The following is an 18,931-nucleotide window of genomic DNA, read 5'->3' on the forward strand; positions in this document are numbered from 1 at the left end:
TATCGAGTCGAGCCTTTATCGCACACACCAAACAAATTAGGTTAGTGTGGTTCTATACCGATGGCACTTTACGTTTAACTATCTGACTATGTATTAACAGTATTAAGGGTCTTGGCATAAGTAGCTGTAAACATACAGCCTGGCAAAAAAGAATAGAAATTAAAAAGTGGCAACACTATAGTGTCGTCCCGGTCTCTTATACATATAAATTGATTTGAAAGGGACGACACTACGGCGTTGCCACTTTTTAATTTCTACTCTTTTTTGCCAGGCTGTATACATATTTCTTTGAATAAAGAATAAATAGAAAGGACTAATCTGCTCACAAGCAAGTCAAAGTAATTATGGTAGGTATACATGCGAAAAATAACTCTTCAAAATACACGAACTACACATATTAATATCTATTTTCATGAATAAACAAAAAAAGATAGCTTTGTGATCTCCAATTTTATCAAACGGGTTGAAGTTACAATAACCACAACTTTAATCTAATTAAAAGTAATAGAAGTCCAATTGGGGATTGGAAACAATACATTATTCTCACTGGTACTTGAACGACAAAGGATTGTGGGTACATTTCGCGTTGAGAAATAATTTATGCTATTCGATAATGTTGTTCGAATATTGATGCTTTGGTATCGAAGTGGAAATAGTCCCATATAAATGAAATACTTTCATTCCCCGAGTGATTCGAGTGAACACATCTGAATAGTATAACTTATTTCGCGCCGTAGCGTTACACACAAACACAATTCAGACATCAGTGTGTATGCGAGCTCGTATTGTTGGGTGATCCGCGCTGCACCCCGCGGTCCTAAGCACTCCTCTCAGTCAATCTAAATTACCTATCACCCAACAACATTTTTGGCTGTTAAGCATTGTAAGCTGTGTGGACATTTTATTTCTTTTGAGCTTCTTTTGAGGACCCCCCCTCCTAAACGCCTCCCGGACTCGTGTCCTCAGTTTCCGTAATGTTGTTTTTTTTATTATTTCCGCTTTGCCTTGGTAGAAGTTGGCTTTAACACTGGGCGGTGGCTGGATGTGGTGTGCTAACAATTCTAACAGTCGGTGTAGTTACTTTATTTTGCCTTGTTACGCTCTTGTATAAAGCTTTGTAAGGCAGGTAATTTTGTAACATAGTTTTAAGTATAATATAACCGTGTCATTGATCATTTTTAATTAAATATGAATTTTAGTTGATTTTAAGTTTTCAACTTAGTTAAAATAGCACAAATTCTTAGCTTAAAATATGGCCCATTTGGAAAATAACATGCAACTTGACATTCATGTAGCTCTTACAGGTAGAAAAAAAGAAATGGAAAGAAGTTGTCTACTGTCTAGTTGGCAGTGGTATAATACTTCCGTGCCTATAATATTGCACATTTAATCTTTTTTAGAAGAACGGACTAACAGATCGACAGTTTTGAAGTTGCTTTAAATGGTTTTATAAACTGCATTTAATAGCAAAACAGAAAGGTAGAGAGGACTTAGAGCACTTGACGACTTCTTTCTAGATCTATTTCTGTTTGTACTTGTTAAAGCTATATGCCTGAAAGTATTCTGCTTTTCGGATAGGGCCAAATTTTAAAAATTTTCAGCTAAGGAAGCCATACTAAAAAATCGATTATGTTTGTAAATACATTTTATTAACACATTGTTGTAATACTGAATAATCATAGTCAAATAATATCATTTCAGTAATCGTTTATATTTATAGTACAGACATCTGTATATAGTATGAATTTGGTGTTATAATGTTACATGGATTGGCTTGGTCAACAGTTCGAACACGCATGGAAGTAGGTGGTAGTGGCTTCGTGTGAGACATACATACATGAAGCGCATCAGAGTAACGTACACATGAACGATTGGGATGGTTACGTGCTTTTGCACTCGTTATTTTAAAAGGCATGTCGTAAACAAAAAGTATTTGATTTGAAGCCGTAATCATTCCAAAAACTGCTAAATTTGCTGGTCAGAACTTCCAAATTAAGTATCTACTTAAAATAAATAGTAATAGTTTGTAATATCTTATTGTTTCGATAAAGCCGCTTTTGGCTGTTATTTGTGTCGTAGAGACGAATCTAATGAAAATAACCTCTCAGAAACTCTCTTTTTGAACAATCGGTTAATCGGTAACAACAAAACAGTTTTCGAAGTGTAGCAGAGGCCCTGCAAATAAAAAATAAATTAAAATACTTTTTTTTACATGTTAAATTTTCTTTATTGCATTCATTTAACATCTGACCAGCAAGTTTGTAGTATAATAACAGCGACTTAGCTGTCTGAATGAACACGCAAATTTCATTCAGAGTATGCGAGTTCCGTCAACGCAGTTTGTCCGTTCGTAGCATTTACAAAAATAACTTATCGCGTAGAAATTTGGAATGCATGAGTATAACTAGCTATTTATTAATTTGCATCAGTCCCACTACACTAGAACTAATTCACGTAAACATTCCAAATTTCAGCTCGAAGGACAAAATATTAGGGTTTCCAATTTTGACGGAACTCCGAAAGCGGTCGTGGTTAGCGAACGGATCGTTCAGACAGCGAAGCCTGACATCATGGCGAAAGGTAATTAACGCGTATAGTTAATAAGTGTGCTGGTATAGGAGCAGGAGCGCGCGTGCGGGCAGCAGCGCAGCGCGCGGGAGGCCGAGCAGGAGAGGCAGTGGAAGCAGCTGCAGCAGTTGCGCCAGCAGCAAACTCAGCAGCAACAGCAGATTATTCATGATCAGCGGATACAAGGTAGCACTCTATACTCTGTATTTAGGTATTTAAATAAAAGTAAACAAAATCTATTCAAAAGGCTCCTTAAGCCAGTTGTGGGTAGATGAAAACATTACATGATCAAATAATGTAGGTTTAAGTCAAGTCGTCCAGTGACTGATCCAGGTGGCTTTGTATTTGGTTGGTTAACCAATAAATGTTATAACTACCCGAAAAATTACAAATTGTTTACTTTTATTTAAATACCTAAAAATACAGACTATAATGCTGAAGCACTATTAGTACATTTTTAGAGGCAACCGCTGCTGGATGGCAACAAAAGCAATGGATACATGACTATTATGGCCAATGGATGCAAGATAGCAAGCAGTCTTAATGATATAGGGTAGGGACGTCAGAGGCAGCGGCGGCTCTTTTTGCTGCTACATAGCTAATTTACTGTATTGTCACTAATATTTCTATAAGTGATAACCTGTAATTGACTTTATAATTCTATTGTAATTTCTGGATATATTTTCAAAATTTTCTATACCATACAGTTCAACATTTTCTAAATAGTTGTCTTCAAGTCTTTTTGCTCCAGTCGTTTAGCTGTAATCGATAGTCCCTTACCCCGTTTACGAGATTGCCAAACCTAAAGGAAGGAAAAAAAACCTATGTAAACCTTACTTTACATAGGTTTGGCCAGCTTGTAAACTGAATGCTATAGTTCGTTTTTATTAGCATTAGAAATAAGGTAAACAAACTTGATGTGTCTTTTAATATCTTTTAATAGTCTTTTAATACGATCATTTATATTCTTTTGCTTTCATAAGTAATAGTTACTGATTTTTAAGAAGCGTTTTTCAAATAATAGACATATCAAGATCTTTCTAATGCTAAAAAACAAACTATAATATTAGCAGGGTTGGGCAAAATACTGGCTTCCACGTATTTCAAATACAAATTACAAAATACATTTTTAAAAGTATTTGAAATACCAAATACAAACTACTTTGGTGACTGGTATTTGAAATACAAAATACAAATTACAGTGTTTAAAATAATGTATTTCAAATACAAAATACAAAATACTTTTAATTCTTTTTGTCTAATCGTTTAGTTTGTTTAACGAATATCCTTTCCTAAAAACGTATAGGGTCATTGCGCTTGTTTTCGTCCAGCTCTAGTTTTCATCCACTTGACGAAATTTGAATATAAACCTACATTGCTGCAAATAGTAAATTAAAAATGAAATATATTATTTGCCTATCTGTCAAGTGGTCGAAAACTAGAGCATGGACGGAAACTACTGTAATGACTCTATCCCCTGGCTGTTGACGAAAAGTTCCGCGCAGAATAACTCGCGCATGGTACATATTGGCCCTCGTACAAGTTGTACATTATATTTAAAAAAAAAACGTTCCATTTTAGGATCATAGAATTTAATAAAATGTATTTTGTAGAAATGTATTTTGAAGCTTGAAGTATTTGAAATACAAAATACAAAATACATGTGAGTGCAGTATTTGAAATACCAAATACAAAATACTTTTCCAGGTAGTATTTGAAATACAAATACAAAATACTACAATGTATTTCAAATACGTATTTCAAATACATGTAATTGAAATACTGCCCAACCCTGAATATTAGACACGCCCGCTTGAACCTGTCTGTCTAAAGCAGCGATGCAGCGGCTTCGAACGCCGGACTCGGAGCCGCCGCCGTCACCAGCGCCCGAAGCCCCTCGCAGCGCCTTCCCGACCCAGCGGTTCCAATACGCCAACGATGATAACATCAACCGGCAGCTGCGCGACCTGCTGCAGCGGCACCCTGAGAAGATGTGGCCTGGACGTAAGTATCTAATACCTTTAAACGAGCTCATCTCAGAAACGGCTCTTAACTATTTCAATGAAATTTGCTATATGGGGGTTTTCGGAGGCGATAAATCGATCTAGCTAGCGCATTTTTGAGTTTCTATATGTATTCTGAGCAAAGCTCGGTCTCCCAGATATTTAAACTTTAACACAGACTACATGACTCAATAGTAACATGAGGTTCCTTATGGCTTTCACAGTTATCATTACGACTAAGCTCAAAGTAGCCTGTATACGTCTCTGTATCTGGTTTTGTCGCGAATTTAGGTATGTAAATGTCACTCATAGAAACGCAAGTGCCCGGCAACGCGTCATGAGCCGTGACAGGTACAGGGGATGATCTCCCTTGACAGTTACTGCTGGGGTGAACTGTATGCCTGCGGGTTATATAATATTTTTTTAAATCAAAATTGGGACAAGTTACCGCGGATGACCAAGGTGCGTAGCCAACGTGCAATCGTTAAAGCTCCGTAGCGAACGAAACGCAACTGTCACTGGCAATAGTGTTGAAGAGTGATACAGAGAGAAGACTACGCTACGGAGCGTTAACGATTGGCACTTTGGCTACGCGCCCAGTTGCATCTCTATCTAAACTGTTGTCGTGACCTCCACATCGTTCTACAAGTTGATTTAAGACATGGTCACCTTGTTTTTAGAGTGGAGAAGAATAACTGATAGCTCATATTTAACGAAACTTCACGCCCAACATTTGTTTGTTTTGTTGCGTGTTGTTTCTATGTGAGCTATCGACATTTTATTTTTGTTGAAGTTGCAAGTTAGGTGCTACAAGCATATGCAGCACTGTCGATAAGTTTGCAACATCGATAATCGGGATTTCGATATCTACCTCTCCATCACTCGAATATGCAAAACTTGCAAGGGCGATAAGGAAACAGAAAATGAAATTTCTTAGATAGATGTAAGGCTTGCCTTGTCGGTTTACTTGTCACGTGTAATCTAGGCTCAGCGCTCAACATATCAGTCGAGCCAGCAAGTCTTTCTGTCAACTCTGAAGTCACGCAAATCTACATACTCCGTCTTTTCCGCACAATTCTAATTAAAGCGATTTGGTTCTGAGGGTCTGCTAAAGGTACAACTCGTTCAGCAGTGGCGGATTTGTAGTCTTTGCCGCCCTAGGCCCCAGGCCCTGTAGCCGCCCCTTTCTCAGCACCCATCATATTGACTACATTTTTAGTTATTAATATTATATTATCATCAGCGAATGTTTGTAACAATTTGCCGCCCCCAAAAAACTTGCCGCCCTAGGCCCGGGCCTACTTGGCCTTAGGGCAAATCCGCCACTGTCGTTCAGTTATTCCTTACATTATCTTTACAGAAGGTAGCACCGAAGAAGGCGGCGGTCCCACGGGTCTGGAGGGGCAGCCGTTCCGCCATCCGTTGCCTGTGGGGCTCCGTCCTCGAGCTCCCCTCCCGCCCGGGCAACGCCCTGAACATCCCCGTAAGTTTGTGTATATCGATGCTGTAGAACACAAACGTACGGCGTACGTGTTACCCTCAGTTATGTATACAAGCCTAAGGGCTCATTTAGCCGATGAGAGAACTCGCATGCGAGTTTCATTACATTGCGGCTTTTGATCGGTCGGTTGAATTGGACGTCACCAACAGTCTGAAATGTAACTAAAATTGTGAGTTCGCGCGCCGTCTAAATCAGCCCTTATAGTGTGTTTTACGGCATATGTGGATCCGCTGGATTGACAGTATGATGAACGCGGTTATGATAACTACGACCATCATTGACCAATGTCGCTTCAGCTGGCACGGATAGACTTTGCGGCGATTGGGTAATAGAGAAAACATAAATAATAAAAACAATCCAGCGTGCTAGCTCTTCAGGTAGTAAACCAAAATGTAAGCCTTTACAAATGTGAAGTATTAAAGCTTCATGGCTGGGATGATACGTGATTACTAGTGTGTGTGTGTGGACTTACCGGGCAGAAACCCATCACATTGTATTCAGTTCATCCCCTACTATTTGACGCATAACTTAACAAATGGGTATAATTTTCAGTTCTTATGCATCAACGGCTGGTAGCACCCGATGGCACGCCTATACAGCAAAATGTCGGGAACCAGGGACAGCAAGTTGTGGAACAGAAACCGCATGTCATGTCACAACCCAACGGTAACTAATATCACTATTAATAGTCCTTTAGGGTGGTGTTCCATCTGTCCAATATTTTGGTCCAATGTGCATTGCGTCTCACTCTCTCACTAAGCAAAATGTGAGACGCAAATGGATGGGAAAAACAGATGGAATACCACCCTTAGGCAAAGGTTTTACTCATACGCGTGGACTGACTTGTTTATTTATTTAAGAGGATAAGTGTCCCAAAGATAATAGGTAACACTCTCCCGCAACCTTTCTTCAGCTTATATCGGTGTTGAACAGTCTCCCACCAGTCTATAAGAATGGCGGCAAGTCTTCTCTCTATCGATTTCGTGGTTTATCGGATTTGTGTGATTCACTTAGTGGCTGTTTAAGCCCTTAAGCCAGTTGCACCAACCACAGTTAACAGACTGATGAACGTCACGCAGCAGAGACCTATGAAGCTCCCCCTTCCAATAAAATTTTGCGAACGCTTTAACGGTGAGAGATGGTTTAGTGCAACCGACCCTAAGTCTTCCAGCGTTTCTACACTATCTTAACAAAATTGATTCTTATGCGTATTTTTTAAGGTGCGTTTTTGTTTGTAGCTCAAGGCGGGGAGAGCAAACAGGAGCCCGGAGAGCACGGGAACGATGAAATGGACATGGGCGATATGGACAAACTGGAACAGGACGCTGGAAACATTGGCGAGGTTTGTATTTATAATTACTACTATTCATTTACATTATTCGGTTCAGGCAGTCGTACAAAACATAACTACCTACCACTCAGGCACAGCTGACATTTTTTTAAATACACGCAGTATTTAACCTTTTGACTGCCAAAGACGTCAACTGACTCGCTTCATGATGCAGGTTTACGATGACGCGCCGCACATGATAAACGTGGCGTTTAAAGGGTTAAAAAACTTGTCAGCTGTACGTTTCGTCAGCCTAAAAATATAAACATAGAGTTGGTAATCGAATTTTCACTATTAGTGGTGAAATATTTGTATGTTAATTTATTATTTTAGGTTTAAGTATTCATCTTAAAAAGGTAGAATTAGCCATATTTAGTTGACTTACTTAATTTGCAGACTGATTCTTCACGACTCTGTCACTTAAAGCTTCCCTATACAACACATACGTATTAATTCCGCAGGTGGGCGACATCCTCACCGGCCTAGGCGGGGAAGACGACGAGGAACTCCTAGAATCACTGACAGCCGAAATCGGGGAGCAGTTCAACATCCTAGAGTACGCGGACCCGGAGCTCGCGGCGCTCAACGACGCGGAGCACATCCTCGACGGGCTGGAGCTGGAGGAGGTGCCCGAGCGGCATGCCAAGAGGGAGCACCCCATGTAAGTTAATGAGATATACTGTTCGAGCAATGTCCTTGACAGTGACTAGACCCAGTTTCACTAAGGGCCTGTTGCACCAATCACAATTGACTGATCAACATCATTCAGCAGTGAACTATAAGACTTCCCATACAATAAATTTTATGATAACAGATGGTTTGGTGACTACAACATCGCGAGGAAACCGGACATATCCCAATAAGGCCTAGTTTTCCCCTCTGGGTTGGGCGGACCCCAGGCTCCCATGAGCCGTGGCAAAATGCCGGAATAACGCGAGGAAGAAGATGATATTTGGTGCATCCGACCCTTTTAAGCTGACAATTCGTTTACATGTGCAAGAAATATACAGTGTATGGTTAATAATTACCAGATTACAGAGTAGCAGCCACAATCGTATAAAAAAATCATACAAATAGATTGTTCGCCTTCAAAACGTACATTACTTACTTATTAATTAGACTTTACTTTTTATCTTGTATCTCGTACTCTTAGATTGTATTTCATGGTTATATTTTTCATCAGTGAGGAGTCGGAACAGAAACCGGACACCAAGATGGACAGCGAGCTGCAGAAAGCGGTGAAAAATATCGAGGCATCGCAATGTAAACCGGAAGACGACAAGCCGCGGCTACCGCACCAGCAAATGCTACAGGTACAGTACAAATTCGCCTTTTATTTTCCATCACCGGTTAGGCATTGTAAATGTTTTCATCCTTAGGGTGGTATGGTATTCCATCTGTCTATAACTAGTTGAACGTCAGCTGCCGCTCCGTTGGTGGGCTGAAAAGGAAAAGCTACTCAAACTGATAAATAAGCATATTATATTTTTAGTTGTTTATTGAGAATGTATGACCACTAAATGGGGTTGGCAACTGTCGAAGGTTTGCATAGATGGCGCCATCATAGCTTGCCCCTTTTTCTATGAGATTTGGCTTAAAGAGCTTGCATCCAGCGTATTAAAAAAACAAAAATTTGACACAATTCTAGGGATTGACAGGGCAAGCTATGATGGCGCCATCTGCTAAAAACTTCCACCGGCCAACCCCATTGAAATTACTTCCAGCCTGATCTTTACTACCTTTTTTTACCCAAAATAATGACTAATAAAAGTTTTGTTGTTGTTTATGGAGCGCGAGACCCGAGTGCCAAATAGATTAACACTGATGTCGCGCCAATTATTTACCGCAAAATAGGAACCTGCTTAACCTTTTGAACGCCACAGACGGCAATTGACGTTAACGCAAAATCGTGACAACGACACCAAAAACGGCATTTGACGTCGATCCTTTTATTGATGAAAATCTACTGAAAAACACTCTACTTTTGCTTGGCATTATTTATTCACAAAACTAAATTTTACCCCCGTGGCGTCAGTGGCAGTGGCGTTCAAAAGCTTAACCGTAAACATTTTCGCCTATTTCTGTAAATATTACGTAAACCTGTTTTGTGTGCAATAAAGTGATTACTACTACTATAGTTCGTTTTTTTAGCATTAGAAATTAGGTCTCTTGATGTGTCTTTTAATTGAAAACCACATTTTAAAAATAAGTTACGTCAAATATGTAATAAATATGAATCTAATACGATCATTTATATTCTTCTGCTTTCATAAGTAATAGTTTTTGAATTTTAAAAAGCGTTTTTCAATTAAAATACATGTCAAGATCGCTTACCTTCTTGCAAGTTCTTTCTAATGCTAAAAAAAGCGAACTATACTACTACATTTTGGTTGCAGTCGGCGATGCAGGCGATCAAGTCTGAAGTGAAGCTGGAGGGTTCGGAGGTGAAGACGGAGCCGGAGTGGCGCGCCGGCGGCGCCGCGCCGCCGCGCCAGCTGTTCCCGCAGGCCTTCCCCGCCGCCCGCCTGCAGGTATGCTACCCCGCACACACTAGTATCCGCAGAATTAAGTGGCGAGCAGGGTCATAAACGTCACTATTGTTGTTACCGCTACCTGCACTATTGTTGCACGGCCCGCTCCATAAGGCCGTGCAGGTGCGAAAGAGATAGCACGATTCCGATGATTTATGACCGTGCTCGCCCTTAATTCTGCGGATACTATACACAGACACCGCGTTATGAAGCGTTTACATACACTAAGCTACGAGGTCACGTATAGGTGCAATTTTACTTTTAAAATGCTACGTTTTGAGCATCCGCCAATAAAAACTGCAGACTTATAAAGTAAAATTTAATATCACACGTTCAAATAAAAGCATTCTTCATAAAGCGTACATCACTATCACTAAAAATACAAATCCTTAAATAATATTGGTAGGATGTTTCATAAAGTACTATACTAAATTTAAAATAAAATGGTTAGGTTTTTCCGTACCACCAGTATTGTTATATAACTTACATACATATTGATAGAATTCAATTTGTTTTAATACTTAAATAAACATTTAAGTACAATGACCTTCACTACAGTGTTAACAATAAATAAACCTTATTACCAAGATGTAAGGTGCATCAATGATCAGTAAAGTTTTACTCTGTGGGTACCTATTTACCTAGATTCAGTCGAGTATATGAATATTATACACTATTCCGGGTAAAATTAATTATTATTTTGGGGACCAACATACCTAATTTCATTATAATTAAACGCATTTTAAACGACTACGACTGTGCACTTTCGAGATACTTTACTTTTTACATTCAAAGTGCATACAAGTACTTAATCATAACTTTTGACCTTAAAAATATCGTTAAAAAAAACAAAACAATTCAAAAGTGCTTTGGAACACAAAAGTTTTATACGTAGCACTAAAAATGGCAAAAAGGTATTATTATAGCTAATCCCTGGTGTTTTCGTTTATATACTTGTATTAAACTAAATTATATTCGCTTAACACTTTTATATGGCTATACATATAATCTTAAAGACAGCAGCAATACGACTAATGCAGAAATTGCAATTCCATTAACATACGATTTATCCTATACTGAATACTGTTCTAACCGCCAAGGCCGGCAATCTAACTTTGGAACACTGTTATTATTCACGTTTTTCGCCCTCTTCAACACTTGATAAATTGAACAATTCATCTTCATATATACACCAGTTATAAATTTATTGCTGCTACGAAAATAGGTATTAAGATCGCAAGTAGAGACGATGCTATTTTACTCGCTGAACTAAAAGAGTCTTTGACATATGTTTCAAGAAGTTTGCAGCTCACATATTTCGTCTGAGGAGTAGGGAAAGAGTAACCGTCGTAATACTTCATGTAGCATTTCATACCGTCGTTTACATGTAGTCGCTCCCCGTCAAATCGAGGATCCAAGGCATCCACTATGACGTCGTAACTTGGGTTCCAAATTAACCGAGCCAACGTACCGTTAGAAAGCAAAACTTGGATCACATTTGGTTGCACCTGATTCGGCTGTGATCCATATAATGTACCATCAGGTAATAGAAATTGTCCATAATTTGTGTTTTTCACACTCCTTATGAAATTTGTAATCAAACGGCAATCGATATCCATTTCGTCGTATGAGTTGATATTATATTGTACACCGAATTTACAAACTTCGTACTGACTCGGCTTGTAATTATTGTGATACTGACGTGATTCGTGATGTTTTGATACATGTCCAAGATTGTATAGAGCCAGGCCGGTCAGTAGAACATTAAATCGACTTCTAGATGACCTGTACTCATATACGTATTCGGGTAGTTTTTCTCTATACACCGGATAGTGTTGTTGTATACCATTGTGTACATAGTAGACGTGTCTAGGCGGCTCATAGTGGTAATGGTGTACGTATGTTGTTTGAACATCGTTATGGTGAATATTGGTAGGGTTATGATTTCTGACGTAAATGTGATTATACGTTGTTTTATGGACCACATTTGTCGTTGGAGGGAATGGATTGTAATTGCTTGGTTTATAACCGCCACCGGATTGTCCATCTGTTTTGGGATATGTATGAGGTTTGGTCCCTGTTGCCTGAGTCTGACCTCCTGAGAGCCCGCCGCCGCCAGGATAAGTTGCCTGCGGTGCGGTTTGCTTATTTACATTGTTGTTTACACCTCCTGAGAGCCCGCCGCCGGCAGGATAAGTTGCCTGCGGTGCGGTTTGCTTATTTATATTGTTGGTCCCACCTCCTGAGAGCCCGCCGCCGGCAGGATAAGTTGCCTGCGGTGCGGTTTGCTTATTTATATTGTTGGCCCCACCTCCTGAGAGCCCGCCGCCGGCAGGATAAGTTGCCTGCGGTGCGGTTTGCTTATTTATATTGTTGGTTACACCTCCTGAGAGCCCGCCGCCGGCAGGATAAGTTGCCTGCGGTGCGGTTTGCTTATTTATATTGTTGGTCCCACCTCCTGAGATCCCGCCGCCGGCAGGATAAGTTGCCTGCGGTGCGGTTTGCTTATTTATATTGTTGGTCCCACCTCCTGAGAGCCCGCCGCCGGCAGGATAAGTTGCCTGCGGTGCGGTTTGCTTATTTATATTGTTGGTTCCACCTCCTGAGAGCCCGCCGCCGCCAGGATAAGTTGCCTGAGGAGCAGTTTGTTTATTTATATTGTTGGTCCCACCTCCTGAAAGGCCGCTGCCGCCGGGATAAAGTGTTTGCGGTGCGGTTTGCTTATTTATATGAGTGGTTTTATCTCCCGAGAGTCCACTGCCTCCGGGATAAAGTGTGGACTGCTGTGCCGTTTGCTTATTTATATGGTTGGTCGCATCTCCCGAGAGTCCGCTGCCACCGGGATAAAGTGTGGACTGCTGTGCCGTTTGCTTATTTATATGGTTGGTCGCATCTCCCGAGAGTCCGCTGCCACCGGGATAAAGTGTTGACTGCGGTGCGGTTTGTTTATTTATATGATTGGTCGCACTTCCTGAGAGTCCATTGCCGCCAGGATACGATGGCTGTTGAGCGGCAGGTTTTGGAGATTCCTGAGGGAATGGGTTGTGTTCGCGTTTGGCAGGCGGCGCACTAGTCACTGATACAGACAGCCCATGGCCTGGATACCCATGGCCTTGGTTTCCTGTGTTTTTGTTTGTTGGCTGCGTTGCATGCACATCCGTATGCTTCACTGGTTTCGATATTGTCTCATGCACTGGTGAATGAGGAGCTGGCGAAGGTTTTGACTCATGATGATCTGGTTTCGACGGTTTATGCACTGGTTTCGTCGGATGCTGAGTCAATTTTGAAGATTTGTGAGATTTTGTTTCCACATTAATAATAATTGTCCCACAAATGAGTAATAAACAAAGAAGTCTAAAGCCCGGCGCCATGGCGGCGCCCGCGCGTGTGTACCGCGACACACTCGCCCGAATAATACGGCGAGCTCCAAACAGACGGTGACCTTCAACTATTTTTAGACAGCGCGCAAAAATGTATGCACATGTCTGGTTGAACGTATTTGATAAGCGATATGTTTTTTTTTAAAGGATTTTATGTACAATTGGACTCCTTTCAAGCACAAGAGGTTTTGGGCTATAGTCCCCACGCTGGCCCAATGCGGGTTGGGGACTTCACATACACATTTGAATTTCTTTGCATGTATGCAGGTTTCCTCACGATGTTTTAACTCACCGAAAAGCTAAAATAAATAAGATATGAAATTTTAAAATACATAAAAGGAAATCAAATTATAATTTTCCATATATATTGGATGTTGTCCGCTGTACCGCAATGCTCGTTCTATTTAGTAAGTTGACATGTAATTATGTATTATTACCAATAAATAATATATGTATATGAATATGTATATGAATGTATAGGTCCTGGACGTAGTTTAAGGACTTACCCGGGATGTCCTTAAACTACGTTCAAGACCCAGGTATGTCCTTAAACCACGTCCAAGACCACCGGTGGACGGGCAGCAGCGTCCCTCAAATTCGGTGTACTCGACTGCGATCGCCAACCCGCCTGCTAAGCGTGGCGATTATGGCATTCACCTCCCAAAAAAGGGGGAGGTCTATGTTCAGCAGTGGATGTCTTATGGTTGAGACCATGATACGAATATTCATGTATATGAATAAGTATAAAGTAATGATGTTGTAGCTCTCGTATAATAAAGCTTCGTTTGCAGCAACAAGGCATGGTGCAGCACGGGCAGTTCGCCGGCGCGCCGCAGATGGGCCAGCAGCTGGCGCGCCCGCTGCAGTTCCAGCACCACATGCAGTTCGCACAGGTAACCACCAGCCCCTGTGTCACGACGGTGACTATTGTCACCTGACCGTGACACTTCGCCGTACATTGCTGGTCCAACAAGTCAATATTGACGGTACCATCGTTACTTATCTAATCGGTCAAGTAAATGTCAAATGAAAAGTTGTAAAATAGGATCCAGTTTATATAATAAAGCCTGATAGTGAATGTAAGCAAATGCTCACGGAAAGCAGCTCTACGGGAGAAATGGCGGCGTGTCGTTAAACGAGTCGCTCAAAAGTCTACATAATGGCCACGACCACTCTGTCAATAAGAGTGTAACGAAAAAGAAGATAGTGAATGAATTTCTCCGACACGACTGCGCGAATCAGTAATATAAATGTCATACAAATAGATTCCTTACTGCTACGTCAGGAAACCATCATTATACCACACAAATTACGACTGAATCCTCGTCTCTCTCGAAAAGTGTGATACAGTTTTGTCTCAAAGTTAACAGTTCTAAAGCAGCAATGTACTTATAATGTTTTGTTTCCGCACAGGGCGGCGCCAGCAGCGTCAACTCGGCGAGCATCGTCAATGCCATGCAGGCGCAGGTTCGTGTTTTATTAGTCTTATTACTATTCTGTACGGATATGATAGTCGTTCTTGTCTACGTGACAGCGTGATAAAACGGAGTCCGTCACTTTTTATCCCACGGTATTAAAAAGTGACAGTTATTTTGTCACGTGGATAAAGATGGACAAAGCTATCCATAATACGTCGGCTGATCCCGCCTACTATCGCCTACGTCTGACCTATGTTGACCTAGTTCGACAAATTGTACTTTATAGATTTGGAAATAAGGATTGGCGTTTAAAAGTTGTTTTCATTGTCTGAATTTTAATGAGTATAAAAATAAATTGCATCTCAATCTTCCAACTATATAAATGGAACGGTGAAATAAATTTAAACAAGTAAATCATAATGTTTATCATAATGTTTTTTACCTGCAATTCATATCTACGTACTTGGCTATCGTCAGAAAAATCATGTCGCATCCAACTATCTCATGTGTAGCGTAAAGTAACTGACGAAAACTATTACTGTTCACACAACCAGGAAAGTTACTGGGAAGGCCTTATTTATGCCATTAATTGTAATAATGGTGCCATCGCCCACACTGTTAACTGTCCATCGGTGGACCTTATGCCTTTTGTAATAAGGTCCACCGAAGTACAGTTAATATTGTGTTTAATGAACCTCCAGGTCTGTTTGTATCATCTCTCAGTTTCTGTACATTGTGTACAACATATGTAATATGTTTATTATGACTGTTTGTGTTCTAAATAAATTAAAAAAAAAGAGTGTTGCCGTTTGTACAGGTGAAGGCGGCAATGCAGGCCGGCCGCAACATAGCGCCGGGCACGCGGCTCGTGGGCGCGGACGGCGCCGTGGGCGTCGTCCGGCACGACCGCACCGTGCAGCTCCACACACTGCCGCACTCAGGTACGGGTTGTCTTAGGTCACGTACACACTTGCGGTCGTATCCGCGCGGCGTGCCGCCATTCTATTTATATCCAGCCACAGTGCGATTTGTTTGTGAGTGCGATGGGGCGAGTGACGATGGAATGCGAGGGGATATTAGAAAGAGAGATGCCTAAGAGTACCATACCATAATGAATACCTGTGTCTTAGCGGTCTCAAATTCTTTGGACACATCACTCAGTCGAAGGCAAAAGATCTCGTGGCCGCTCCCCACCACGATGGACAGACCTCATTAAGTCTATCACAGGAAATTCAGTCAACGATTGCTCCCACTCCACCAAAAACAGAGCCACATGGCGACGGATCGCAAGACCTGCGGTGGCGCAGAAATCGACCGTGACATGACCACGACCACTCTGTCAAGAGTGCACGACTAAGAAGAGTCTTAGCGGTATATTGTATTATTATAAATAATGTTAATGCTTTTTGTTGTTAATGTGTTACAAATTGTGCCGCTTTGGCATTAGCTGTAAGGTGCAATTTGTTATTTGAAATGATAAATAATAATAAATATTGTAAGATGACAGTCAAGTGCAAACAACCACGAATTGAAGTTGCAGCCCGTCGAGCGCTCGCCTTATGGGTCCCCAGACGTCTCGATAAGGTCGTCTTCATATGTTCACGACTTGTGACACTTGTGTAACCTATCTTCAGCAATGTCTTTGGTTCGCTAAGCACCATAAACGGACAGAACGGCATTATTACAGCACTCAGTTAATGTTCGGAATATGTAATAAAACTTTAGGGTTATTTTACATTGTCGTCTCGTTATCTCATTGTTATTACAATAAATCTATTTCAGTAAATGCCACTGCTGAATCAACGATACGAAACAGACCAATGTAGATTCTCAAATCTTTACGCTATAGCAGGGGTGCGAAACTCCTGACTTCGGTCAAACTCGGCTCCGCTCGGCTCAGCATTGCTCCGAGCAATTATTAGGGTTGGCACCACTTGACTTCCTTTTGCGTGCACGACCACAGATAAGATAATCACTTGATTTTTGACAACCCTAAATAGCCGAAAGGGATAGTGCCATATATTAGAAAGGGACAGCATGATTCGACCCTGAACCACTGTCAAACTCCGGTTTTGTAGGAAGTTTCCTTTCTGTACGGTAGTGCTATTAATTATTATGTGGCTATAGTGCTATTGTTAAACGATTACACAATGTCTGTACAGCGACAGTGGGTGCTGGCGTTTCCCGGCCTCCACCTCCTCCGCCGTACCCCGGCACGCTGCGTCAGCCACAACCACCACCGCCGCCGTACCCACAGGTACGTGCCCTAACATAACCTCAAACAACAGCCTTAGCTATTTGTTGGCACACGTTCCAAATTCCTACAACTTTTAGGGACCCCACACTAGCGTCTTTTGAGCGCTGGCGTCTAATCCTATGGAGAAAGGCACTGCACCGTTGCTCCAACGCTGCGTCCAGCAGCAGCCGTAGCGTTGAATAGACACCGACGCTAGGGAGACGCTAGTTCCTCTATTTTGCCTTTACACTTGCAAGTTTTGCTAAGGTAAGGGGATTTGTGGAATTAGTAATTAACATCACTAATTCTAACAAATAACTTTTACATACTCAAAACTTAACAGTGTAAAGGCGTCCTTATGTCGGTGCGACAGGCTTGACTCTTATGTTTATTACTTTATTACAAGGCTTACTAAGCGTGTGCGCCGGCATTCGATTCTGGACAACTCGTTTGAGGAAAGAGCCCCTGAATAAAGGTTTCAATAACTGGCCACCTTATACTAAAATGAATTCTATCTATAGGTGAATATAATTAATTTTTAGTTTCGGGCGGCCAGTTACTAAAAGTGGCCAGTTACTGGCAAATTACCATACTCTAATTTATGACTTATGAGCGAGCGTGTGTAAACAATTAGCTTAACATATAAAAGTGATTTGACCTGCTGACTGGTACTAGTAACTATGAATTAAGACGACTCGGAGCTTTGTATGGCGGCGTTGCGCGGACAAGATCTTTTTAGGATTCATATTATTATCAAAAGGGTTTTACTCAAATAAAAATATTATAAACCTTATATAATGTGGTTATCTTCTATAATTATATGCCAGCGCCAAGCACCAGCAACGAACGCGATGCTTGATGCGGCGCTGCTTTATAAAAATGGAATGTAAACACTGTATAGAAGGTTAAAATTTCTTTGAATGTTGGAAGTGGTGGGCTTACTTGAGTGTAGTCATTGATTTTGTGTATTAAAATTTCGGCAGAACGCGAATCCTCGCAAATTGCGCGATTTACTTAGGCTGGATATACATTAAGAAGTTTTTTTACTTACAAAGGACGCAACTATATGATACAATGGGATGACAATAATTATGCTCCATTCTATTATACAGTTAATGTGTCCCTGTAAGGCTTACTAGTATATACATAGGTATCTAGCCTTCTCCGGTCAACGCAGCCATGCACCGGTCCGGACGTTCAACACCTAAATTGTTTTAAGTCAATCTATAACCAGTCACCAAATCGAGTCACTCTAACATTCAAATACTTAATCGATTCCCTAGATAACATAGAAACTAAATGTAAACATGATAATTTTCCACTTACAACTGAATGATACTTGCGAATCAGTAAAACTTACTAATGAAGTAATGCTAGCATTAATAAGTTCATCTTGGAGGATTTTGATACATTGTCGTGCATGCAGTAATATTTTTATCTACATGTTTTTGATTGAATTTGTTCGACGTAGACGCTTTCTGATAGTACGAGTACTTTGTACGTCGAATCAAGTTTGATTGCTTTAAGTGTATGCCGTACTAGCTTGGGTTCACATCGTGCCACTGTTGATGTTATGTTGGCTGTCACACGATAATCGCCCCTAAATGTGAACCAATAAAGACGATGTTCAGTCCGCTTCAGTTCCGATCTCATCGCAGACGTGAGGATCGAGAGACCCTAGCAATATTAAAATGTCTACATATTGGTGGCGGTTCGTACGGTGTATATACACTTCCAAATTTAAAAGCGCTTGTTCCATTGACAAGCTTAGAAGACTAATATTGCATGGGTATTTTGATGTCGCCATTAATCAATACGAGTTTTTTTACTAGCTGTCATTATATGCTTATTTTTTATACGAATTGGACTTCGACACACTGAGTTATTGAAATTTACTTTACGTCCTGGCAAATGAGGAAAACAGGAGAAGGTAATTTGCTAATATATATTTAAAAATTTAACAG

The 18,931-nt window shown here is 40.8% G+C and overlaps 2 protein-coding genes across 2 annotated transcripts in view; one reads left to right on the forward strand and one right to left on the reverse strand.

The window, feature by feature from the left end:
* The window catches only part of LOC134664346 (histone-lysine N-methyltransferase 2C-like), a 77,862-nt gene that overhangs the window by 23,846 nt on the left and 35,085 nt on the right, over nt 1-18,931 (forward strand). The window contains exons 29-40 of the mRNA XM_063520920.1: nt 2,619-2,754; nt 4,402-4,572; nt 5,932-6,054; nt 6,625-6,738; nt 7,311-7,414; nt 7,864-8,063; nt 8,586-8,715; nt 9,799-9,933; nt 14,105-14,206; nt 14,727-14,780; nt 15,549-15,672; nt 16,894-16,988. Coding sequence (XP_063376990.1) covers nt 2,619-2,754; nt 4,402-4,572; nt 5,932-6,054; nt 6,625-6,738; nt 7,311-7,414; nt 7,864-8,063; nt 8,586-8,715; nt 9,799-9,933; nt 14,105-14,206; nt 14,727-14,780; nt 15,549-15,672; nt 16,894-16,988 — 1,488 coding nt within the window. The remainder of the gene's footprint in view (nt 1-2,618; nt 2,755-4,401; nt 4,573-5,931; nt 6,055-6,624; nt 6,739-7,310; nt 7,415-7,863; nt 8,064-8,585; nt 8,716-9,798; nt 9,934-14,104; nt 14,207-14,726; nt 14,781-15,548; nt 15,673-16,893; nt 16,989-18,931) is intronic.
* Nucleotides 11,048-13,392, reverse strand: LOC134664343 (uncharacterized). Its single transcript, XM_063520918.1, has one exon. It carries the CDS (start codon nt 13,302-13,304, stop codon nt 11,130-11,132), a length of 2,175 nt encoding a protein of 724 aa, XP_063376988.1. The 5' UTR covers nt 13,305-13,392; the 3' UTR covers nt 11,048-11,129.

Source organism: Cydia fagiglandana, chromosome 5 (genome assembly GCF_963556715.1).
Source record: "Cydia fagiglandana chromosome 5, ilCydFagi1.1, whole genome shotgun sequence".
Lineage (NCBI taxonomy): Eukaryota > Metazoa > Arthropoda > Insecta > Lepidoptera > Tortricidae > Cydia > Cydia fagiglandana.